The sequence below is a fragment of the Tilletiopsis washingtonensis genome (assembly GCF_003144115.1).
Source record: "Tilletiopsis washingtonensis strain MCA 4186 unplaced genomic scaffold FA09scaffold_14, whole genome shotgun sequence".
Lineage (NCBI taxonomy): Eukaryota > Fungi > Basidiomycota > Exobasidiomycetes > Entylomatales > Tilletiopsis > Tilletiopsis washingtonensis.
Genome location: NW_020312011.1, coordinates 390,592 through 411,117, shown reverse-complemented (window position 1 = coordinate 411,117; position 20,526 = coordinate 390,592). Strand labels below are relative to the sequence as shown.

The window sequence follows — 20,526 nt, the reverse complement described above, 5'->3', positions numbered from 1 at the left end:
TCTCCGGACCCTCCGACTCTTCGCTGAGCCGTCCACGGCAGGCTGGCCCCTCTCTCGGCCCGCCCTTCGGCACTAGGCCCGCAGGAACACTGCCATGGAGCAAAGGGATCTGCAAATTGAAAGCCTTTCACCCCTCTCTCGCCGTCGCGCGAGCGTCGCCATTGCAGCCTCGTCGACACTGCCAGAGGGCTATAGCTGCGCTCCCGATCTGCTCTCCTAGGCGCTGTGGCCTGCTCGCCGCTAGTCGATAGGGCGTCAGTTCGCAGGCTTGCTCCGCACGGCCGCTGCTCATCTATAAACCGAGCGTGCGGCACCTCGCTGTCCCCACTCCATCCGCACCACACCCTCCTCACACTCTCTTGACCCACTCTCGCTCACCTCAGTCACCACCGCAGCCTTTCTCTGCTCAGCACCGCCCTGTCGCAACAACCCTCGTGGCGTCCTCCGTTCGGCCAAGCTCCATCGCGCCTCCGCCGCGCATCCATCGCTTGCCGTCGTCGGTCCTCGAGTCCGCACCATCAGTAGGTAGCGCTATCTTTCCTTTCCCTGCGAGAGCAATTAGAATGCGTGCTCACACGCTCGGCGCACAGGTTCCTGAGCGTCTGCGCCGCGGGCCCAACGGTCGATTGCGAGCCGCCTCAGCACGCGCGCACCTGCCGCACGCGCTTCGCTACCCGTCCGCCAACGGTCGCCATCGTCGCACCCTGAGCCCGCGCCCGCTCTCGACGGTCATTCCGCTGCCGCTCTGCCCCAGGTAGAGTCGCCTTCAACCAACTGCCTCGCACGGACATTGCTTCGGCGCCACACGGTCAATCGTCTCGCAGCAGGCACGTCACCCGACGTCCTCCACTTTCTCAACCTTTGCCAGCTCCCAGCGTCTCTTCGTCCCGTCTCCACCTCTCCTTCTCGTCTCTACCCTCCGCTCTTCATCCACTCTCTTTTTCTGGCAGCCGTCTCGACTAAGCTTCATCGCTTCGTCTACCGCGCGCCACACGCACCGTCTTTTCTTCGTCCGTCCATCCGCGTCAGGCCTGGTGCCTGTCCACCCTATCGCTACATTCTTTGGCCCAGGCTTCTCGTCTCGTTCGTTTCCATTCGATATCAACCCTCAAAGTACACTCTCTCTCCGCCCAAGCATCGCCTCGATGTCTGCCGCGCCCTTCCTCCTCGGCCACGACGACGACACGGGTGTCTCTCTCTTCGACTCGCTGCGCAATCCCGACCTCTCGGCCTTTGGCTACGACGCCACGCAGGACTGGAGCTTCCTCTCTCAGCCCAAGCACCCTGGTGAGCAGCGCGCCTACACGTGCATGAGCGCTACTCATCATCGCCTACGTCCACTGCAGTCCTGAGGCACAAGCCGAGCCTGCTCACCATCTCGTCGCCGTCGCCGCCGTCGAGTGCGTCGAGCTCCGACGTCTTCGCGTTCAACGTGTCGCCTCGCACGTCCAACGACACCTGTGCCGCCGAGATGACGGGCACGTTCCCGCAGTGGCAGACGGACGCCATCGCTCCGGCCGTCGAGATCATCTCGGCCTCGGACATCGTCGCACCAGCCACCGACGTCGCTGGACCGTCGAGCGCATACAGCTTCCCGGCGCGCAGCAAGAGCGTCGGCGTCGCTGCGTTCCCGGGAGACCAACAGCAGGCCTCGGTCCTCTACCAGCTCTGCCCGCCGCCGTCGACGAGCCACGGCTACCCGCAGCGCCTCGAGTCCTTTGCCAACGTCGAGCAATACGAGGCGGCGACGGCTCACCGTCGGCACTCCGTCTACGAGGCCGCCGAGGCTGCGTCGCTCTTCTTCGAGCCCGCGACCTCTGCGCCCCTTGCCACGGAGGCCTCCGCCTTCAACGTCCTGCCCGCCATGGTGCCGATCCTCGACGTCTCTGCCGTCGATGTCATGCAGCTGGGTGTGCCGGTCGACTTTGCCGACAATGCTGTCACCACGGTGTCTGGCCCCGTGCATTTCAACACGGGCTTCGACGCCACCTTCGGAGCACGCGAGCGCGCCGCGACGACGAGCCTGCTGGCGCCGCAGCCCATGCCGCAGCAGCTGCGCTCGCGCTCCGAGACGGCGTCTGGTGTCCTGTCCACCAACAGCGGCCTGCCCTTCACTCCCGAGCCAGCTTTCCTGCTCGACAACGGCGCCATGCCGTCGGTGCTGATGCGCCACATGTCGCTGCCTGACGCCGGCATCTCGCACAACCTCGCCACCTCGCCGGTCGCCAGCAGCAGCCGCAGCCCCATGTCGCCGCCGATGCCGACGTTTGTGCCGGCATCGTACCGTCCGCAGACGGCACCCGCCTACGCCGCACCGCCCACGGAGTGGTGCAGCGACTACCCGACGGGCAGCTTCGGTGTGATGCGCGTGAGCAACATGGGCTACACGTCGCAGATGCCGCTCGAGCGTGCCTCGCACCAAGCCTCGGTGCTCGCGCCCGCCGAGTCGTGCAACGGCATGAGCGGCACCATGCCGTACGCACAGCAGCATGCGCACAAGCACCTCAACTTTACGTTCCACGCGTACAGCATGCCGTCGGGCAGTCCGTTCGACGGCAGCGAGCAGCTCTTTGCGCCCAACGGCCGCATCCTGCTGGCGTGCGCCTTCTGCAAGGCGCGCAAGCTGCGCTGCGACGGCGCGGGCCCCAAGTGCTCGCAGTGCAAGAAGCGCGGCATGGACTGCCAGTATCCGACGACGGTGCGCCGCCGCGGCAAGGCCAAGAAGACGAAGCTGCGCGAGGCCCAGGAGGCCGCTGCCAAGCTCCAGGCCGAGCAGAAGGCGGCGCAGGGCCTCTCCTCGACGACGTCGTCGCGCAAGCGCTTGCGCTCCGACGACGAGCCTGCCGCCCGCGGCACTCTCGATGAAGAGAGCGGCAGCGAGAGCGACAGCGACGAGCTGCCACCGCGCCGCGCCAGCATGGCCTGCGTGCAGGGCGTCAACCTGCTCGAGGAGGCGTCGCAGTCGCGCAAGCGCAGACGCACAGACTCGGTCTGAGCAGTCATCGTGGGCCGGCCAGCTGCGTCTCATCAGTCTGCCCGTCTGCGATCTCTCTCTCTCCCCGTCATGAGCCATCTCGAGTCTGCGAACTCGAGCAACGGCTTGTCCGCTCCTTTCCGCCGCGATGCTACCCTCGTCACACATACCCCTGTCTTTCTTCCCTCGTGTCCCTCTTCCTGCCTCGGCTGTCGCCGTAACCCCCTAGCCTGTGTATCTTGCTGCCGTTCCTTGCCGCAATCGATGCTTGCTCCTCACCTACTTCGTCGGCGCTAAAGGCGGCTCATCGTGTGATCTCACACCGGAGCCAAGGTGACGCTCTCCCACTCTCCTTGACTGATCGCTGCGCCTGGGCTACGAGTAGTTCAACTGCGCTCAGCATGCCTGCTGGCATCCAGTCTCGACAGTCAGGCGCTTCGCGCGACGAGATAGCGCAATCATATGGCCATTACGAGGCGGACGAGATAGAGACGCAGTCGCCAGTGTGGTGTGTGGGGTATGCCAGCACGGGACTCGAGCGCGGCGAGGCAATCACTTGTCCTTGATCGGGACATCCTTGCCGGTGGCCTGTGCGCAGGTGTTGGTCAGCGTCACAGCGCTTCGCTGAGACGGCCTCGACGCAAGGCGAGGCAGAGCTCAAGATTGTGGCCAGCTCTCATGGCACAAGGCAGCCGTTCGCAATCACCCTGCAGTCCACGCCCGACGCCGCGCACTCACCTTCTTGAAGACGGAGCGGAAGCCGTCCGAGATCTTCTCGGTCTGGCGTAGGGACAAGAGTCAGTGTCGGCGACCGAATGCCGCTTGCCAAGCAGCACTGCCACTCACCGTGCTCTCGCTCTGGCCGTGGCCAGTCTTCTTCAGCACGGCGTCGATGCCCTGACGGTGCGCAGCGAGGCGTCAGCAGGGTGCAGAGACGCAAAGCACACGCGACGCACCTTGTCGAGACCGTCCTGCTGGTAGGCGCCGCCCTGGGCGGGGTTGGGGTTGTTCTGCTGGTCGGCCATGGTGGAGTGTGTTGGCTGGTAGATTGTGGTGGTGGGAAGGAGAGGGGCTGCTGCGCTGCTGGCATGAGTTGATATGCGCACGGGCGACACTAACCCGCGCGGCCCAGCATCTCCCCCTCGCGGCACCTCAGCGGTCTGTCCTGCCGCGCGGAGGTGATATCTGCTGCCTTCGCTTCTCGCTTCGCTTCGCCGCTGCGTGCGTGCCGCTGCTTGCTGCGTGCCTCCTCCTTCGCATGTTCCTATTTTAGTCTGGCGCGCTGACGTCGGTGCGGCACCGCATGACGCGTGCAGCCGCAAGCGCTGGCAGGCAGCCCAACGGCGTGCTGGCACCTCGAGACGGGAAAGGAGCGCACGGACGGGCTTGCAGCGAGGACGAGGCTGTGCCGCACATGCCGGTGGCCCGCGCGAGCAGCCCCAGGAGGTACCGCTCTTTCGGAGCTTGAGCCGCTGCGGCTGCTCGTGTGCTGCTCGGCCCGAGCTCGTCTCTTGATGTCGCCATCGAAAGCGATGCGCCGAGCGGGCATCGAAGCATGCCGGCGGCCGAGAACGCGCGTTCGTCGAGCGAGCCGCCGGTCGCGGGCCGCTGCTCTCAGTCTCCTATCAAGTCGCCGCAGAGCTCCACCTTGACAGCGTCTTTAGCGGCACCGCGAGTCCACGCACACAGCTTCACACAAAAGCACGAGGGAGCACATTCCGGTATCTTACAGAGTGAGGGCGCAGCCAGACGAGAAGGCGGAATACAAGGGGGCGCGGGAAAAGAGAGAGGAACGAGCCGTGGATGCGTTGAAGTGGGGTAGGTAGAATGCACAGAGAGGTGAAGAAGCGTACGAGATGCGAGGCGAGAAGAGAGACGTCAGTGTATAGAGGGACAGGGCCGGGAGCTAGTAAGTAGGTGGGGTGCCGCTGAAGTCAGGGCGAGAAGAAAGGGCTCGTGGAGCGATCAGGCGCCGTTGCGAGTGCCGCGGCGCGGGCGCTTGGCTGCCGGTGCGCCGTCGTCCGTCTCGGACTTGGCGGGCAGCGAGCCCGATGCCTGCACGAGCAGCTGTGCCTGGTCGAGCGGGATGCCGAGCTCGGCGAGGTCGCGCGCCGAGGAGCTGTGAAGCGCGGCATTGTCGGTGTGCGCAGAGAGCGCGGCCAGGGCGGCGCCGGCGCTCTCGGCGCTCGCAGCAGCGGCAGCGGCTGATGCCAGAGCAGCAGCTTCGCTGAGGCCGCCGAGACCGCCAGGCATGGACGAGGTGGCATGCTGCTGAGAAGCAGCGCCAGCAAGGCCAGAGAGGCTCATGGCGGCTGCCTGCTCCTGGTCCTGCGCCACCGGGTGAGGCGGAGCCATGGCCATGCCGGCTAGCACTGCGGCCTGATTCTCCATCTCCAGACGACTCGCGGTACGACCGTGACGGCCACGCACCGTGGGCTGCGGCGGCGCAGCGGACGCTTGGCTGCCTCCGCCGCTCTGCGCAAAGAGCGCCGCCGACGCCAGCGTCATGGCTGCCTCAGCATCCGACTTGCTGCGGTTACGCGTCGCGGGATCGTCGATGGCGCTTGCGTCGACGGCATCGGGGTCGACGGCCTTGGGAGCGGCTTTGGCGCGCGAATTGCGGCCGCGGTTCGGCTTGGGCTTCAGGTCGCGGATGGCGCCCTTGGGAGGCGTAGGCAGCGTGATGGGCGCTGGAACGTCAGACGAAGAGCCGCCGAGTGCTGCGTCCGCCTCGGCCTCCTCGGACCAGACGGACGAGCCCTCGTCGTCCTCGTCCTCGTCATCGTCCTCGGTCTCGAAGCCGTCCGAGGCGGAGCCGGCGCTGACGCTGCGGCCATCGATGCGGCGCTTGCTGCTGTAAGTGAGGTCTGTCAGCGACAAGTGCATGCTTGCACAACAGCGGCTTGCTCACCTCTTGCCCTTAGGCTTGACATAGCCAGGTTGATGGCAGCGTGCGTGGCGGTTGAGCGTGGTGCGGCGCGTGAACATCTTGCCGCACTTGGGGTGCTGGCATTCGTAGGGCCGGCGGCCCGTGTGCGTGCGGCGATGGCGCGCGAGCGAGCTCGAGTCCGAGAAGCTCTTGCCGCACGAGCCGACCTCGCAGCGGTGCGGACGTTCGCCGGAGTGGACACGGGAGTGTACCGTCAGAGCAGAGCGCTGGGTGGTGAAGAGTGGTCAGCTTGTGATGCAGCATCAGGCGCACAGAGCCGGCGCTCACCTGGATGAAGCTCTTGCCGCACCCGGGGTGCTCGCACGGATACGGGCGCTCGCCGGTATGGATGCGCTTGTGGCGCGCCAGGTCCGAGCGTCTGCTGAAGTTCTTGTCGCAGTTCTCGCAGCGGTGCGTCTTGGGGCCGCCGGCATCGCTCTCGGTGTTGTTGCTGGCCGCAGGAGCAGCAGTGCTGCTGGAAGCAGCGGCGGCCTTCGGCGCAGCCGTGCGCTTGCGCGAGGATCGTGGAGGCGCCTCTGCGCTGGCGGCCGGTGGCGAGGAGTCGCGGAGCGCCGATGCCGCCGGCTTCGGCTCCTCGTCTTCCTGCTCCTTGATGCCAGGCGGCGGACCGGACGGGCCGAACGTCGTCGCCTGTGCAAAGTGCGAGCTCTCGCCGAAGCCATCGAAGTGGCCGGGCACCCGATCGAATGCGGGAGGAGCGGAGGCGCCAAGCAGGTCACCCGGCGTGCCCGTGCTGTACGAGTACGCGGGATAGCCCGCCATGGCCTTGATCGCGGCTGAAGAGGGCTCCGGCGCGCCTGCTGGCCAGGGCGCAGCTCGAGCGATCGACTGCTCGGGCGAGGTCGTGCCGGGAGCACTTGAGCCGGAAGAGGCCGCCGGTCCAGACAGCGCCGAAAGGTCGCCAGCATCGCCGCCGCGGAATGCAGTGCGCGGGTACTGCAAAGGCGAGAAGGGCAGGCCAGCTGCCGAACGGTACGGCGAGTTGCCAAAGCCAGGCGCGTCGCGAGGATCGGTGCTCGAGCCTGCAGCACGTCCGGTCGAGCCTGGACCGCCCGGGAAGGCAAAGGTCGACGCCGGCGAGTGGAAGGCAGACGGCGAAGGGTAGCGCTCCGGCGGCGGCAGCGTGCGCGAGCTGCGTCCCGGACTGTCGGCTCGGCCGGCCTTGAAGGCCTCGAGCGGGTCGTCCAGGTAGCTGCCGCGTGCAGAACTGCTCGACGGGCCGTCCAGGTCCAGGTGGACGTCGCGAGTCGCGCTCGATGCGAACGGAGAGCTTCTGTGCGCGTCAGGGTACCACGGCGAGCCCTCGCGTCCGCCAGGACCGCCGTGTCGCCAGGGCGAAGCGCGGTACGAGTCACGCAGGCCGCCTTCGTGGCGGCGAGGGCTGGCAGCATACACGTCTCCAAGGCGAGGCGAGCCGGAGCGCGGCGCGTCGTCGCCGTGCGTGCGCATCGACAGTGTCGGGAAGAAGCCTGCAGCAGAGCGTCAGCATCAGCATCACTAAACGGCGAGGGGTATTAGGACGCGTCGCACTCGCACGAGCGCTGCAGCATCGCGAGGCGAGCAACAAGGTTTGCGGTGCGCAAACCTACAGCAGGTCGATGCCAGACATGCCGCAGCGCCGTGGCGATCGACAGCTGTGCTGAATGTAGACGCATACATAAGGCGGCGAGGTGACTCGACGGCGCGAAACGCGGCTCCGAGCTCCGCCAGGCGCCCGGGCCACGCTGCGCGCGCGCGCACCGCACGGTCCTCCGCGCCGCGGCGCGTCCAAAAAATGGGAGCCGCGACGAGCGGCGATGGCGACCCGCTCGACACCCTGCTCGAGACTGGACCGGCAAACTCACCTCTGCCAACGGCATCAGCGCCCGAGTCGTGATCGCGTGCACGCAGTGCCCAGTCGTCGGCCGCCAGGCCCTCGTGCGACGCGTGGTGGTGGTGGTCGCCGCCGCCCACGGCCGCGGCCACAGCGGCTGCTGCAGCGTCAGCCGCAGCGTCGAGCTTGCTACCGTGCAGCGGCGAGTCGTCGCGCGCCGACGAGACGTTGTGCGTGCCACGAGCGTCGGAGAGCACGCCGTGCTCGCCAGCAGGTGAGGGCGACGACGGGCGCGACGCGCTGGTCGGGTACGCCAGCGACGAGGCGGCGTCGCGCGCCAGGGCACTGCTGCTGCGCGGACTGTTCGTCACGGCCGCATGGTGCGCCGCCGAGAAGCGTGCCGCCGAGTCGCTGCGGTACGGCGACATGTGTCCAGGCAGCGCATGCGAGAGCGACGTGCGCGGACTGCCGAGCGGCGACGAGATGCCGGTGCTGCTGCTGCCAGCGCCACCGGCGGGGCCCGTGGCCGCGCTGAAAGCGGCGACCGAGGAGAGCTTCGGCGAGCCGAAGGCGGGCGACATGATGGAGGAGGAAGAGGAGGACGAGGACGGGATGTGGATGGGCGGCAGGCCGAGCATGCTCTAGCAGCGGGCGCCTCGCGAGACGACGAGTCGCAGGCAATCAGCGTGCAGACGCACGCGCGGCGCACGTCCCAGCAGGCGGCGCCACAGCCGGACGGGGTGTCGTGCGCGCGCACCGGGCAGGCGCCACGGCCGCGAGACGGGACGAAGAGGGGAGAGGAAGAGGCTGCCTCTGCAGCTCGAGGTGACGGCCGCGCGATGGGACGTGATCTGAGAGAGAAGGGGATGGAGGTGTGTGAAGAGGAGAGAGAGAGGGGTGAGCAGGGGGAGGGGCTGGGCACGCGCGCCACAAGCTGGTGCTGGCTGCGCAGGGGCCTCGCCCGCGTAGTGCGCGCCACGCCCGCCCTGGCGCGCCCTGCCGCCGCGGCCTGCCCCTCTTTCCTCTCCCCTTCCCTGTCCTCTGCCGCCTGCGCCCGCGCCCTCATTTTTTGCTCGCCTGGCCTGTGCCCGCCGCCGCCTGCGCAGCGCACAGACGGTGTGGCCAGCACTGCTGAGGCGCCCGAGCCGGCACCGGCTGCATCTGGACGGCCAGACGCGGCGCGTGTGCTGGCGTGATGCCTGGCGCTCGGCGCGCCGCGCCCGCAAGCAGCCAGACGCCGGCGCAGCGCGGCCGCCTTGAGCCAAGCCGCGGCGGGCCGCCTCGGCTCGGCCGGCGTCGCGAGGTCTCAGCGCGCGCGTGCAGCAGAGGAACAGAGGGTGGCGCAGAGTGCTCCGGCGCTCGCCGCCCTCGCGCACGCCGACACTGCTCTGGTGCCCGCATCTCGCCTGCGCCCGGCTCGACCGGCCTCTCTCCCCTGTCGGCGGCGCGCCCGCAGCCCGTGCGCACGCAGCGCGCAGCATAACTTTTTTTTGAGCTGCAGATGGCAGGAAAAAAGTTGGCCTGCCAAAGTTCGGATGCGCCGGCGCTCCTCGGTCTGGATGCTGTGTGAGAGGCCCTGTCGGATGCAGCGGGCGGGACCGAGAACATCTGCAGCCAGCAGCAGCCAGGTCGAGGAGCCAACGACAGCGCTCCCCTTGGACGGCCGCTTGCTCGGCGCCGGACTGCTTGCGGCGCGGTGCGTGAGCTGCGCACGCGTCGCGCACTGGCACCGCTGCGGAGGCATCGCGCACGGTGCGCACCCGTCAGCCGTCGTGGAACGGCCGTTGGGTCTGGGAGAGCAAGCGTTGGGTCTGGGAGAGCAAGCTCGGGACCGGGCAAGATGCGAGTGCGTCGCATCGGCGACAGACTGCGCAGAATGCAGTCCGGGGATCGCTGCGGCGCGAGCACGGAGAAGGACGCAGCCTTGCTCGCATCGGGCATGCGCGGAGGTCGAACGTCTCCTGCGAGGCTCCGAGACACGCCCTGCCTCTCCGTCGATCTCGCTCTGACTTTGGCTCGACAAGATAGTATTAGGCTCACGCACAGAGGGCGCGCGGATGCAGGAATGAGGAGTGGGAAGAGGAGTGGAGTGCAGCATACAGCATCGAGGAGGACATATGGACCTGAAGAACGAAGCGCGCGCACGCGCACGGCATGGCAGCCTGGTATGAGGCGAGAGGCGGATGCAGGACGAGAGCGTCGGGAAGGAGAGGATGCAGGAGGTGCAGCAGGATGGAATCTGCGCGGTGGAGGAGGGCCTAGAGGTGGGAGACGATGAGAGGTGAAGAGGAGAACAGCGTGACCAGGTGACGTGTCAGAGTGTCTAGCCTTGCAGGCCAGCGACGCGCGAGCGCTTGTGGGCGTCCGAGGCGTCCGACGGCTCGGCGGAGCGCTTGCGCACGCCGAGGTTGACGGGCGTGCTCTCCTTGGAGCGCGTGCCTCCGCCGGCACCTTCGCCGCGAGCCACGCCCAGCGCCGACGCCACGCTGTCCGACATCTCGCCGCGTTGGCTGTCCGAGACGGAGCCGGCGGCGATGAGGTTCTGCAGCATCGAGATGTACCTGAAGGGCAGGATGTCAGACAGCGGCTCAGTCACGCCACGGCCGCTTCACTCACTCGTCGTCGCTGAAGCCCATGCCGGCAAGCGGGTTGTCGACACCCTCGTCGTCGTCGCTGTTCTTCTCCTCAGGCGAGTCGGCGTTGGTGAAGCGTGCCGGGCCGTTGCCCATCATCGCCGCGAAAGGCGAGGCGCCAGCTGCGGAGTTGCCGAGCATGCTGCCGAGGCCTCGCGGCGACGGCGCTCCGTTCTGCAGGTGTGCAGCGCTGGCCGCCGTGGCCGAGAGGACGGACTGCAGCGCATCGTCGCTGAGCGGCGGCAGGCCAAACGACTTCGGGATCTCGTCCATCTTCTGCACCGTCTTGAGGTGGATGAGGTGCTTCTCGAGCATGTTGAGCAGGCCCTCCTTGGTGAAGGGCTTGGGCAGAATGTCGTTCATGCCGGAGCTCATGTAGTTGAGCAGCTCCTTGGGCCCGCTGTTGCTCGTCATCGAGATGATGGGCGTGCGCGGGTCGAACTCGCGGATTAGCGACGTTGCCGAGACGCCGTCGAGGTTTGGCATGACGATGTCCATGAGGACGAGGTCATACTTCTCGAGGTTCATCTTGTTGACGGCATTGACACCGTCCACCGCCACGTCGATGGCGCAGCCGAAGACCTGCAGGAACTTGCTGCTCATCTTGCGGCACACGTCGTTGTCGTCGACGACGAGCACGCGCGGCGGCACGGCCCAGCCGGGCACGTACGTCGAGCGCCGGATGCGCAGCATGTTCTGCCCGCCGTCGGACGGCGTCGCGAGGCCGTCGGAGACATTCGCCTGCGTCTGAGGGCCGGCACCGGGCAGCGGCGTCACAGCCGCGGTGGAGAAGCGCCGGTCGACGCGCGGCATGTCCGCCGGCAGCTCCTCGAGCGACGGCACGTTGATGCCGAATGGCCGCGACTCGGTGCCTGCACCCACGCTTGGCGCGCGACCGTTGAGAGCAGAGGCAACCGCATCGCCTGGGCTGCCCGAGCCGTCAGACGGCAGCGTGCCAAAGTCGCTGCGTGGCTGCAGCGTGCCGACCGTGTAGACGCGCAGGCCGGCATGCTCGAGGGCCTGGCTGCCCGGCGCCTGCAGCGCCGAGCTGAACACGTCGCCGGCGCTCGCGTCCTCGGCGTTGAGGTGCGGCGGGTGGAAGTACATGCGGTCGCCCGCCGTGCTTGCCTTGCCCTTGCCGTTCGGCGCGTAGTCGCTCGCCGGCGAGCCAGAGCTCTTTGGCGAAGGCGGGCCTCCATCTGAGTCGCGGTGATTCGGAGCGCCATTCATCGATGGTCCGGCGGACGACGAGCCCGCACGGCCCTGCATCTGGTCGCGGCCGCTCTGAGCAGCGGCCATGCGCTCCGACACCTGGCTCATGGTGGCGAACGAGTCGCGCGCCAGCGTCGAGTAGTTGCCGATGAGCGACTGTGCCGTCTCGGGCGCCACGAAGGGGCTGTCTGACGCGCCCGTGTCGAGCAGGCCTTGCATCGACGAGCCGCCGGGCGTGTTGCCGTCGCCAATCGCCGGCTTGCGCGACTCTTGCATGAGATACTGGATGAGCTGCTGCATGAGCTGGTCCTGCAGGAGCGAAGGGCAGTCAGCGGCAGCGCATCGGCAGCGCAGCGAGACACGCACCTGCTGCACCATGTTGCGCTGGAACGTGAGCATCTCGCCGATGACGCCCTGGTACTGCTTGGTGAGGTTGTTGATGTGCGACGACATCTGGTCCTGCGACGCGGTGAGCGCCGCGACCTGGTTCTTCAGCTCGCCGTAGCCAGCAGCGCCCTTGTCGGCCGCGTCGGCCGCGCTCGGCATCGTTGGGCTGTCCGAGCGGTCCTTGGTGACCTTCTTGCCGGTCGGCATCTTGCGCTGCGAGCAACGAGCTGTCAGCGGCAGCATGGGCAACATCGCTGGAGACGACGCACCTTGACATTCTCCAGCAGGTCTTCCCGCCCGCGCAGGAACTCGGGGTGCTTGAACTCCCATGCCTGGTCGGCGCCCTGCGCCTGCTCCTCGGGGTTCTTCACCTTGTGGAAGTCGTACTTGTTCAGCTGGCGCACGAAGCTGGCAAAGTTCGAGTGCCGGAAGTGACGGGGCAGGACGTGCTTGGTGAAGTCGTTCATGGTCTGCGAGAGCGCAATCAGAAGGCAGCCAGGCGTCAGCGGCCCGACCCGATACTCACCTTGACGACGAAACTCTCGCCGCTGGCAGACCAGGAGACGATGGAGGAGTACGACGTGTCGCTGAGCATCTTGAAGAGCTTCTTGACAAAGTCGCTCGTGCCCTTCTGCGCCGCACCGCGACCCTTGCGCGCACCGTCCTCCTCATCGCCATCCTCGCCGCCGTCATCGCCATCGTCGTCGTCGCCCTTCTGTGCCATCTGCTGCTGTTGCTGCTGCATCTGCAGCTGCTGCTGGTGCTGCAGGTGCTGCTGCTGCTGCGCCAGCATGCGCATCTGGCGCTGCTTCTGTGCCAGGTGCTGCGCGTAGCCCTCGGCACGCTGCTGCTCCGTCGGCTCGGCGCGCTGCTGCGCGTACGACGGTGCCAGCTGCTGCGGAGGTGCCTGGCCCGGACCGCCGTACGGTGCGAGGACAGATGGGCCCCGTCCCCACTGACCGTCTTGCGGCGGCGCGTAGCCTGGACCTGCACCCTGTGGTGGTGGCGCGAACTGCTGCTGCTGCTGGTGCGGCGGCAGCGGCTGAGGTGGCCGCGGCGGGCCTTGGCCGTAGCCGCCGGGAAAGTTGTTGAAGGAGCCGTCCGGCTGTGGTCCGGCCTGCGGCGGTGCCTGCGAGCGCGACGCCTGGCCGTTCTGGCCGTAGTCGGGCGCGCCAGGGAAGTACCCGCCGGGCCGGGGCGCCGACTGGCCAGGAGTGGTGGCGTAGGCGCCGGCGCCTGGGCCTCCACTCGACGGACTCAGCGTGCCAGGCCACTTGGATGCGGCGCCGGCACTGGGCTGGCCCGGCGGCGGCATCATGGGCTGGTAGTTGCCGAACTGCGGGCCGCCCTGCTGCTGCTGGACGTACTGCTCGGACGGCATAGGCGGGTCGTACGGCGACGTCATGCTCGTGCTTGCCGTGCTGGCGCCGCCCATTGAGGACATGCGGCTGCCGGGCCCAGCCATGCCGCCGACGTTGGAGTCAATGCTGCTACTGCTCCCGCCGCGTGGCGGCTGCCAGCCCGAAGACTGGCCGCCGTGTTCTTGCCGCGACATGAGAGAGGCGCGCGCGGGGATGCGCAGCTAGCTGCGAGGAGGAGAGGTTGAGTCGTCGGCTAGCGAGACTGGACAGTCGAGAGGAGATGGCAGAGAATGCCGCCAGCGCCAGGATCCTGCCTGGCAGTGGACGCGGCCGAGAAACGGGAGAAGGGCAAAGGGAGGAGGAGGAGATGGCTACGCACAGCGTGGTGGAGAGAAAGGTGCCCAGGCCCGAGGCGACCTCGTTCCTTTTCTGGGCTGCGCGGGTGGGCAGAGCACAGGCTGCGGGAGCCGACTCAGGAGCCAGGTGGCTCGCTGCGCTGGCGTTCGGCGTCGGCGCAGTGATTCAGGCACGTGCGGCTCCTGAGTGCCTAGGAGAGAAAGCGGCGCGCACGCAGGCAGTCGGCGGCGCGACGACGGCGGCGGCGGGCGCGAAAGTGGAGAGCGGGCGCCCGTGTCGCGTGAGGAGGCGCGGGCTGAGCGAGTGCGGCAGCCAAGTGCGGCGTCGAACACGCTCTCGGACGCCGACGAATGCGGAGAGGGCGAGCGGAGAGGGGCTCGCGGCGGTGCTAGGAGCGGCTGGGAGGCGCGCCGGGTGAGGATGCGATGCGCAGCCAAGGTGCGCCAAGCGATGCGCGGCGCTGCGGTGACGTGGAGGGTGCGCGAGCTCGAGCGAGACGAGCGACCGGAGAGACGATGCACGGAGCGGACGGTGCGGACGAGCTGCTAGCGAGACGACGGAAACGAGGTGGTGGGCAGCGGCGGGTGGTGCGGCGAGGGCGCTGAGATGGTGAAGCAGCGGGCAGCGAGGACACGCAAAAGTCGAGGATGGCGTGGCGCCGTCGTTGCGCGGTGCGCGGCTCGCTGCGCTCCTCGGCTCGTCGCGCGCGGCCGGACGTGACGTGAGAGCCTGCAGCAGGCGGCACAAGCACGGCGGGCACGGCAGCAGCGGCCTCGCCGCCCGTCGGTCGTCGGTCACGTAAACCCAGCGGCCGCCGAGCCGCTGCAGCTGGGCCAAGCTGGCGCAGCAGCGCGCATCGCAGCACGGCAGCCGCAGCGCGCAGCGTCTGACGCTGCAGAGATGCGAACAGCAGCGGCAGCTGCCGCCTGCCTGCACGCTCAGCGTCGGTGCCTGCGTGTGCGCTGGCCGCTTCTTGCCCTGCACCCGGGTGCTGCTGCGCTGCTGCGGTGCTGCGCTGGGTGCTGCTGCATCTGTGCTCCTGCTGGGCCCATGTGGGAACGAGCCGCCCACGCTATTCTCCGGCACCTCGTCTGTCGACGCGCGCCGCGGGCGTGGAGGGCGTTCCATCGGCGCATCATGGCGCGGCGCCTAGCTCGCTCCACCTCGTCGTCGCTCCTTCCTCCTCAGCGCCCCTTCTGCGCCACCACGCCGGCCTCTTCTCCTCGCACGCTGCCAGCAGGAGGCCAAGAATTACCTGCTGCGCTCAGATGAGTGGCGCGCCGAGGGTCGCTGGAATCCAAGCCCTGCAGCGAACCCGCAGCTGCAGCGCCCTGCGTCTGGGCTGCAGCGCCCAGGCAGGCAGCTCGCACGAGAGAAGCGTAAGCAGCCACCGCGACTGTGTGGGCGAGCGGCTGCGGGCTGGCCAAGCCGTGCTCAGCCGGCTCAACGTCCGCCCTCTGTGACGCTGCAGCTGCGCCTGCTCTGACTGCAGCATGCCAGACGGCCGCAGCGCTGTCGAACGCGAGTGCAGGCAGCAGCGCAGGAGGTGTGCAGAAAGAGACGCAGCATGCAGGACGCCGTCGCTGTCGAGGTGCTGCATCTCGCCCTCGTGGTGCACACCCGCGCTCGTCGGAGCCGGAGTGCCCCCTTCCTCTGGTTTCGCGTGCAGCTCTCCTGTCCTGCGGTTTGTGCTGCGATGCGTCTCCTGCGCTGCTGCCTCGCGCGCCGAGGCAGAGGGCGACATCCCAGCAGCAGGCTCCGCCCGCGTCGCGCCGATCGCCAGTCCGAGACGCGGGCGGGGCACAGAGCAGCACAGCAGCACGGCGCAGCGACAGCGGCATGTGAGGCAGCAGCGTCGAGCGTCGCGTGCGTTGCAGCATCAGACGTGCCAGAGGTTTCAGGAGCCCCTTGGCTGGCGTGCGAACGGAGGAGCGCATCCACGCGAAGCGACGCAGCGCCGAGCCTCCGGTGCAGGCTCGACGAGCCTTCGGCGAGAAGAAGGCGCCGTCGAGCTGCCTTGGAGGTGTCGTCTCCTCGCTCTCGACTTCGCCGCCAAGCTAGCATGCACCACCGTGCGCTCCTGCCGCCCACGCCCGCTCCCATGCAGATGCAGGGGAGCTCGCCGGCTGCTGTGCCGCTCGTCCCGAGCGCCGATGCGCCCGTGGGAGCCGAATAGGCCATTCATGCCTTCCCGCTCGGCCAAGGCGGCACGAGCTTCTCTCAGCAGCGGCCATCAGGTTTACCCAGGGCAACGGCAGCGGCAGCACGAAGCGATCTCACGGGCACGAGGCCGTTGCCAGCGCAGCAGGCCGTTGGACGTCGCTGGCAACGCCAGAATGCAGTTGCTCCCATGCACGCCGCACGCTCGCCTTCTCGAGCGCCGTGCTCATCGCAGCCCAGGCTGCGGTCTGATTCGAGTGCGCACAGGCAGCCGGCTCAATGCTAGAACGCGCTGCTTGATCAGTCAAATGTGGTCTGCTGAGTTTGCCGGAAGCTCAGCAGCGCTCAGCGCAGGTTGCCCCGCGAGGCGTCGCGTCTCGCATGGCGCCGTCTGGCGTGCGGCGCGACATCGACGACGGAGGTTCACATCAGGAGATCTCGGGCCGCGAAGGGAGTCAGCCTGCAGGGCTGCGAGCTCGTCGTTGGGAGCCGCGGCAGACTTCATGTGCATCGAGAGCGCAGCTGGGCAGACACGACTCGGCAGCGGCAGCCAGCGCACCATTGATGATTCTGCTCGAGGGCGGCTTGAGCGCTACGGCAGCTCGTCTGCGACTCATCAGGGCTTGCTGTGACTCATCAGGGCATGGCTCGCTGCCAACACAAGAGGCCACGCTGTTCTGATTCGCGGAGGCTGTGTCTGTTGCTGGCCTCGCCCCACCCAGCACCCAAGCCACGCCGCGCGAGTCAGCGCGAGTCACTGTCTCGGCGGCGCTGTTCGGCGGAGCCCCACTGCCGGCCGGGGCCGCTCCACCTGCAGAACTGCGAAGAACGACCCTTGCTCTCTCTCTGAGGCCGCGTAAGCGCTTTGCGGCACAGCTGATGCGAGCGGCGTTGCGAGCGAGGCGAGGCGGGGTGGAGCTGAGGCGCCGCGGGGTAGGGAGGGCGGCTTGCGGCCGGAGCAGCGCTCGGACTTAAGGGGCGGCGCGCGGGCGTTGCTGCGGCGCCGCAGCAGGCGCCTCCGCGGCGGCCGCCGCGCGCGGCGAGTCACGCCACGTGGCAAAAGCTGAAGCGCGCGGCTTCACCTTCGCGCGCCCGAATACAACTGCGCAGTTGTATTGCGCGCGCCGACAGCTTCGCCTCAAGACCACCGCTGCGCGCGTCGCCATCCCGTGCCACCACCACCCCCTTTACCCCCCCGCAAGTCGTAAAAGTGAGCATGCCACGCATGCCCGCACCGCTCGCCGCCACGCTCGCCGCACAGAGATGCTGCTCGCATACACGTCATGCCGCCGGGTGGTCTTGAGGGCCGGTCGAGGCTGGCCAGCGAGAAGGACTGCTCTCGCGGCATGCACCTCGCACCCGGCACCCCGTTAGATAGCGCAGAGCAGCGCTCGGCGTCGGCGCAGCGGCGGTGGAGCGATATGCTGTCGACAGTCTGGTCAGTCGCTGACGCACGGCGCTTGTTCTCGCTCTTGCAGATGGGTCGCCGTCCCGCTCGTTGCTACCGCTGTGAGTTGCCCTGTAGCTGTCTGGCGTGAAGACGCAGCGCTCACACGTGCGCGTTCAGACTGCAAGAACAAGCCGTTCCCCAAGTCGCGCTACAACCGTGGTGTGCCGGACCCGAAGGTGAGCAGCAGGACCGGGTCAGGTGGGCAGCGTGGCAGAAGAGAAGGCGTGACATGGCAGAGGGCGCAAGATCGATAGCGAGGCAGCCGAGGGTGGCGAAGAACCAGGCGCAGACAGGGCCAAAGAGAGTGCTGGCTCGTGCGCCGAGCAGGCCCGGCTGGACAGATGAAGTGGCCGCACGTCAAGCCCGGCGTCGCGAACAGGGTCTCAGCCGATGCTGACGCTGTCGCCGCTTCCAGATCCGCATCTACGATCTCGGCCGCAAGAAGGCCTCGGTCGACGACTTCCCCTTCTGCGCGCACATGGTGTGCGACGAGCACCAGCAGATCACGTCTGAGGCGCTCGAGGCTGCCCGTATTTGCGCCAACAAGTACATCACCAAGACGTCGGGCAAGGACTCGTTCCACCTGCGCGTCCGCGTCCACCCCTTCCACGTCATCCGCATCAACAAGATGCTGTCCTGCGCCGGTGCTGATAGGTGAGCATTGAGGGCATGCGAGAAGGGCGAAGCACAGGCATCAGGGGGAGGGAAGGCTCGCGGACTGCGTGTCCAGTGGCGCAGCACGGACAGTAGCGTCGTGAGAGGAGAGGCCTCGAGACAGAGACGTCAGGAGAGAGCGCGCGATGGCGGGACTGGCAGAGATTCGTGCGTAGACTGTCGACCTGGTGCTGACCGCACTCCGCTTGCAGACTTCAGACCGGTATGCGTGGCGCCTACGGCAAGCCGTACGACACGGTCGCCCGTGTCGACATCGGCCAGGTCCTCCTGTCGGTGCGCACGCGTGACTCGAACCGCGCCGTCGTCATCGAGGCGCTGCGCCGCTCGCGCTACAAGTTCGCCGGCCGCCAGAAGATCATCATCTCGAAGCGCCACGGCTTCACCAACATGATGCGCTCCGAGTACCAGCAGGCCAAGGCCGACAACCGCATCCTCAAGGACGGCTGCTACCTGCAGTACATCAACAACCACGGCCCCCTCGAGAAGAACCTGCGCCTGCAGGCCCGCATTGCCGCGCAGAAGTAAAACGCACGCACGCTCTCCCGTGTGCGCGGTCCATCCCACTTCTCGTTCTCTAGCTCGGCATCACATGTACACTTTCTTGGCCATCACCCTCACCCGGGACTGCCGTGCGCGTCGACCGCAATGCAGCTCCTAACAGCAGATGGCGTCTGACGTCCGTGCGAGGCAGCTATAGCATTAGAGCAGCAGAAGCAGGGGCGAGTGGCAGCACCGAGAGAGAAAGACACTGGCAAGGCGAGTGCGCGCGCTACGGCCGCTCGACGACGAGGCTGGCCGGCACGCTGTGCACCAGGCCGCCGTCCTCCTCGAACTGCAGCTCGTACGTCTTGGCGAGCATCTCCTGGGTGCGGCTCTTGAGCTGTGCGCCAGCAGTGTCAGCGATGGTGCGGCGGCGTGCAGCAGGGCAAGCGCACCTTGGCAGAAATTTGCCGGCCATTCAGGCCTGGCCCGCCGCGGATGACTTTGGCCTTGTAGAAGCACGACGTGTCGGGGTAGAGGCCGAGCACAATCGAGCCGGGCCGGTAGTCCTCCGTCGGCAGCGTTGAGAGGCTCTCGGGCAGCGGCACGATGGCCTTGAGCGTCGTGTTGTACTTGCTGTCAGGCCGGCGACAGGGTCAGCAGCCGAGTCTGCCTCGCGATGCGCACGCAACTCACGGGCCATCCACGTCCTCGGCATCGACGACGACGTAGCTGCGCGGCAGAGCAAGTGAGCAAGCAGCACAAAAGACTCTGGCCGCCGAGACACACCGGTTGCGGTCGTTGTTGATGCACTCCTTGACGATGGCCATGATCCACGTCTCGCCCTCCTCGTCCGGCGCGGGCGCCTGCGTCGGACCACTGCTGCTGACGGCCGTGCCGCCCGTCGTGGTCTTCGCCTTGCTCGGCTGACGAAAGGCCACCTTGCGCCCAGGCGTCAGCGGCAGCTGGCCTTGCAGCACTTCGCGCCGCGCCTTGGCTGGGTCCATGTAGCTCGTGCCGCTGCTGCGGCCGCCGGGTGTGGCGGCGCCTCGTGCCTTGTTGGGCGTGGCGTCCACGACGGCATTTGTCGCTTTCAGCGCAGCTCGTGGAGCAGGTGATGGCGCGGGTGCAGGCGTGAGGGACGGCGAGGTGCGAGGCGAAGCACTGCCGCCGTCAATGCGCCGCTTCTTGCGCTGCACGCTGCGCCCGTCTTTGGCATCTGTCGAGCACACAGGTCAGCAGATGCCACACAAACAGAAGCAGAGCAGCGCACCATCGTCGGCGCCTCCTCGCAAGGCTGTGAGCACAGATATGTTCTCGAGTGTCTGATCGAGGTTCCTGCGTGAAGAGACACGAGGTCAGCTGCGTGGCCTTACACGTGGCCTGCGTGCCTGTCACTGACTTCTCCTCCTCCTCAGCTCTCCTCTTCAGGTCGTTGTACAGGCTGCGCATCTCCTGCTTGGCCTTGCTGGCCTGGGCATCGCGCTGGCTCGTCGAGGCGCCATTGTGTGCCTCGGCCGCGACAGCCGCAGCCAGGCGTGATCGCACAGCGACAAGCTCGGTCTGCGTCGCGATGTTGTCGGTGCGCAGCGTCTCGAGCACTCGTAGTGAGGCGCGGATCTTGTGCCACAGCTGTATCTCTGCGGCAAAGAAGCGAAGCAGCGGATGTCAACAAGCGCAGAGCTGGTAGGGCAACAAGCATGGCTCACCGTCCTGGCTGGGCGCCACGAAGCGGTCCTTGCGTGGCCGTCCTTGCATTTGCGGCCGGTGCGCAGCTCAGCAGGCGACAAGTTTGCAGCAGAGAGCTTGGAGAGGGGAAGCAAGGGCGACTAAAAGCGCCCGAGAACAAGAGAGGCGATGCGAAAGCAGCGTGCGGGATGTTTTCTCGCAATCGCGCTGGCGCAGGCGCCGGGCTTGGCAATGGGCCGCCGCAGAGGCGAGTGCGCAGCCGTGGGAGCGTCTGAAGTGATGCAGCTGTGCTGCTAGGTGTCCTTGCGGCTTGAGGATGACAGGCGATGACCTTTGCTTGATGGGATGGCGGCTTGGGCGTAACGCGTCGGGCGGGAGGCGCAGG

The 20,526-nt window shown here is 67.5% G+C and overlaps 8 protein-coding genes across 8 annotated transcripts; 3 read left to right on the top strand and 5 right to left on the bottom strand.

Annotated features, from left to right (window-relative positions):
- Positions 1-1,638: 1,638 nt before the first annotated feature.
- On the bottom strand, positions 1,639-3,003 carry FA09DRAFT_346442 (hypothetical protein; the record flags this gene model as incomplete). The annotated part of the gene is made up of 2 exons (XM_025744751.1): positions 1,639-2,304; positions 2,515-3,003. The coding sequence occupies 2 exons, from the start codon at positions 3,001-3,003 to the stop codon at positions 1,771-1,773; spliced, it is 1,023 nt and encodes a 340-aa protein (XP_025597431.1). The 3' UTR covers positions 1,639-1,770.
- A 470-nt stretch (positions 3,004-3,473) lies between these two features.
- On the bottom strand, positions 3,474-4,003 carry FA09DRAFT_330788 (hypothetical protein). The gene is made up of 4 exons (XM_025742746.1): positions 3,931-4,003; positions 3,821-3,871; positions 3,713-3,754; positions 3,474-3,562 (listed from the first exon to the last, which is right to left on the bottom strand). The coding sequence occupies exons 1-4, from the start codon at positions 3,997-3,999 to the stop codon at positions 3,527-3,529; spliced, it is 198 nt and encodes a 65-aa protein (XP_025597430.1). The 5' UTR covers positions 4,000-4,003; the 3' UTR covers positions 3,474-3,526.
- A 385-nt stretch (positions 4,004-4,388) lies between these two features.
- Positions 4,389-4,867, top strand: FA09DRAFT_62370 (hypothetical protein). Its single transcript, XM_025745747.1, has one exon. It carries the CDS (start codon positions 4,530-4,532, stop codon positions 4,794-4,796), a length of 267 nt encoding a protein of 88 aa, XP_025597429.1. The 5' UTR covers positions 4,389-4,529; the 3' UTR covers positions 4,797-4,867.
- Positions 4,868-5,881: 1,014 nt separating this feature from the next.
- On the bottom strand, positions 5,882-6,686 carry FA09DRAFT_299149 (hypothetical protein; the record flags this gene model as incomplete). Its single annotated transcript, XM_025740272.1, has 2 exons — positions 5,882-6,130; positions 6,192-6,686. 2 exons carry the CDS (start codon positions 6,684-6,686, stop codon positions 5,882-5,884), a joined length of 744 nt encoding a protein of 247 aa, XP_025597428.1.
- A 3,374-nt stretch (positions 6,687-10,060) lies between these two features.
- FA09DRAFT_325911 (hypothetical protein) lies at positions 10,061-13,524 on the bottom strand (the record flags this gene model as incomplete). The annotated part of the gene is made up of 5 exons (XM_025741184.1): positions 10,061-10,298; positions 10,354-11,891; positions 11,949-12,182; positions 12,239-12,439; positions 12,496-13,524. 5 exons carry the CDS (start codon positions 13,522-13,524, stop codon positions 10,061-10,063), a joined length of 3,240 nt encoding a protein of 1,079 aa, XP_025597427.1.
- Positions 13,525-14,782: 1,258 nt separating this feature from the next.
- On the top strand, positions 14,783-16,827 carry FA09DRAFT_62305 (hypothetical protein). Its single transcript, XM_025745746.1, has one exon. It carries the CDS (start codon positions 15,181-15,183, stop codon positions 16,477-16,479), a length of 1,299 nt encoding a protein of 432 aa, XP_025597426.1. The 5' UTR covers positions 14,783-15,180; the 3' UTR covers positions 16,480-16,827.
- A 209-nt stretch (positions 16,828-17,036) lies between these two features.
- Positions 17,037-18,722, top strand: FA09DRAFT_330784 (putative RPL10-60S large subunit ribosomal protein L10). Its single transcript, XM_025742745.1, has 4 exons — positions 17,037-17,356; positions 17,415-17,473; positions 17,713-17,951; positions 18,164-18,722. The coding sequence occupies exons 1-4, from the start codon at positions 17,326-17,328 to the stop codon at positions 18,495-18,497; spliced, it is 663 nt and encodes a 220-aa protein (XP_025597425.1). The 5' UTR covers positions 17,037-17,325; the 3' UTR covers positions 18,498-18,722.
- Positions 18,620-20,210, bottom strand: FA09DRAFT_350038 (hypothetical protein; the record flags this gene model as incomplete). Its single annotated transcript, XM_025744818.1, has 7 exons — positions 18,620-18,852; positions 18,908-19,088; positions 19,149-19,184; positions 19,242-19,671; positions 19,726-19,790; positions 19,855-20,092; positions 20,162-20,210. 7 exons carry the CDS (start codon positions 20,208-20,210, stop codon positions 18,742-18,744), a joined length of 1,110 nt encoding a protein of 369 aa, XP_025597424.1. The 3' UTR covers positions 18,620-18,741.
- Positions 20,211-20,526: the final 316 nt, after the last annotated feature.

Excerpts from the sequence above, each read along its gene's own strand:
- FA09DRAFT_62305 (XM_025745746.1), top strand. The coding sequence starts at position 15,181 with ATGCCAGACGGCCGCAGCGCTGTCGAACGCGAGTGCAGGCAGCAGCGC.
- FA09DRAFT_62370 (XM_025745747.1), top strand. The coding sequence starts at position 4,530 with ATGCCGGCGGCCGAGAACGCGCGTTCGTCGAGCGAGCCGCCGGTCGCG.
- FA09DRAFT_330784 (XM_025742745.1), top strand. The coding sequence starts at position 17,326 with ATGGGTCGCCGTCCCGCTCGTTGCTACCGCT. Across the intron at positions 17,357-17,414 it reads TCCCGCTCGTTGCTACCGCT|ACTGCAAGAACAAGCCGTTC; the intron begins GTGAGTTGCCCT and ends GTGCGCGTTCAG. Across the intron at positions 17,474-17,712 it reads GTGGTGTGCCGGACCCGAAG|ATCCGCATCTACGATCTCGG; the intron begins GTGAGCAGCAGG and ends CGCCGCTTCCAG.
- FA09DRAFT_330788 (XM_025742746.1), bottom strand. The coding sequence starts at position 3,999 with ATGGCCGACCAGCAGAACAACCCCAACCCCGCCCAGGGCGGCGCCTAC. Across the intron at positions 3,872-3,930 it reads AGCAGGACGGTCTCGACAAG|GGCATCGACGCCGTGCTGAA; the intron begins GTGCGTCGCGTG and ends GCGCACCGTCAG. Across the intron at positions 3,563-3,712 it reads TCCGCTCCGTCTTCAAGAAG|GCCACCGGCAAGGATGTCCC; the intron begins GTGAGTGCGCGG and ends ACCTGCGCACAG.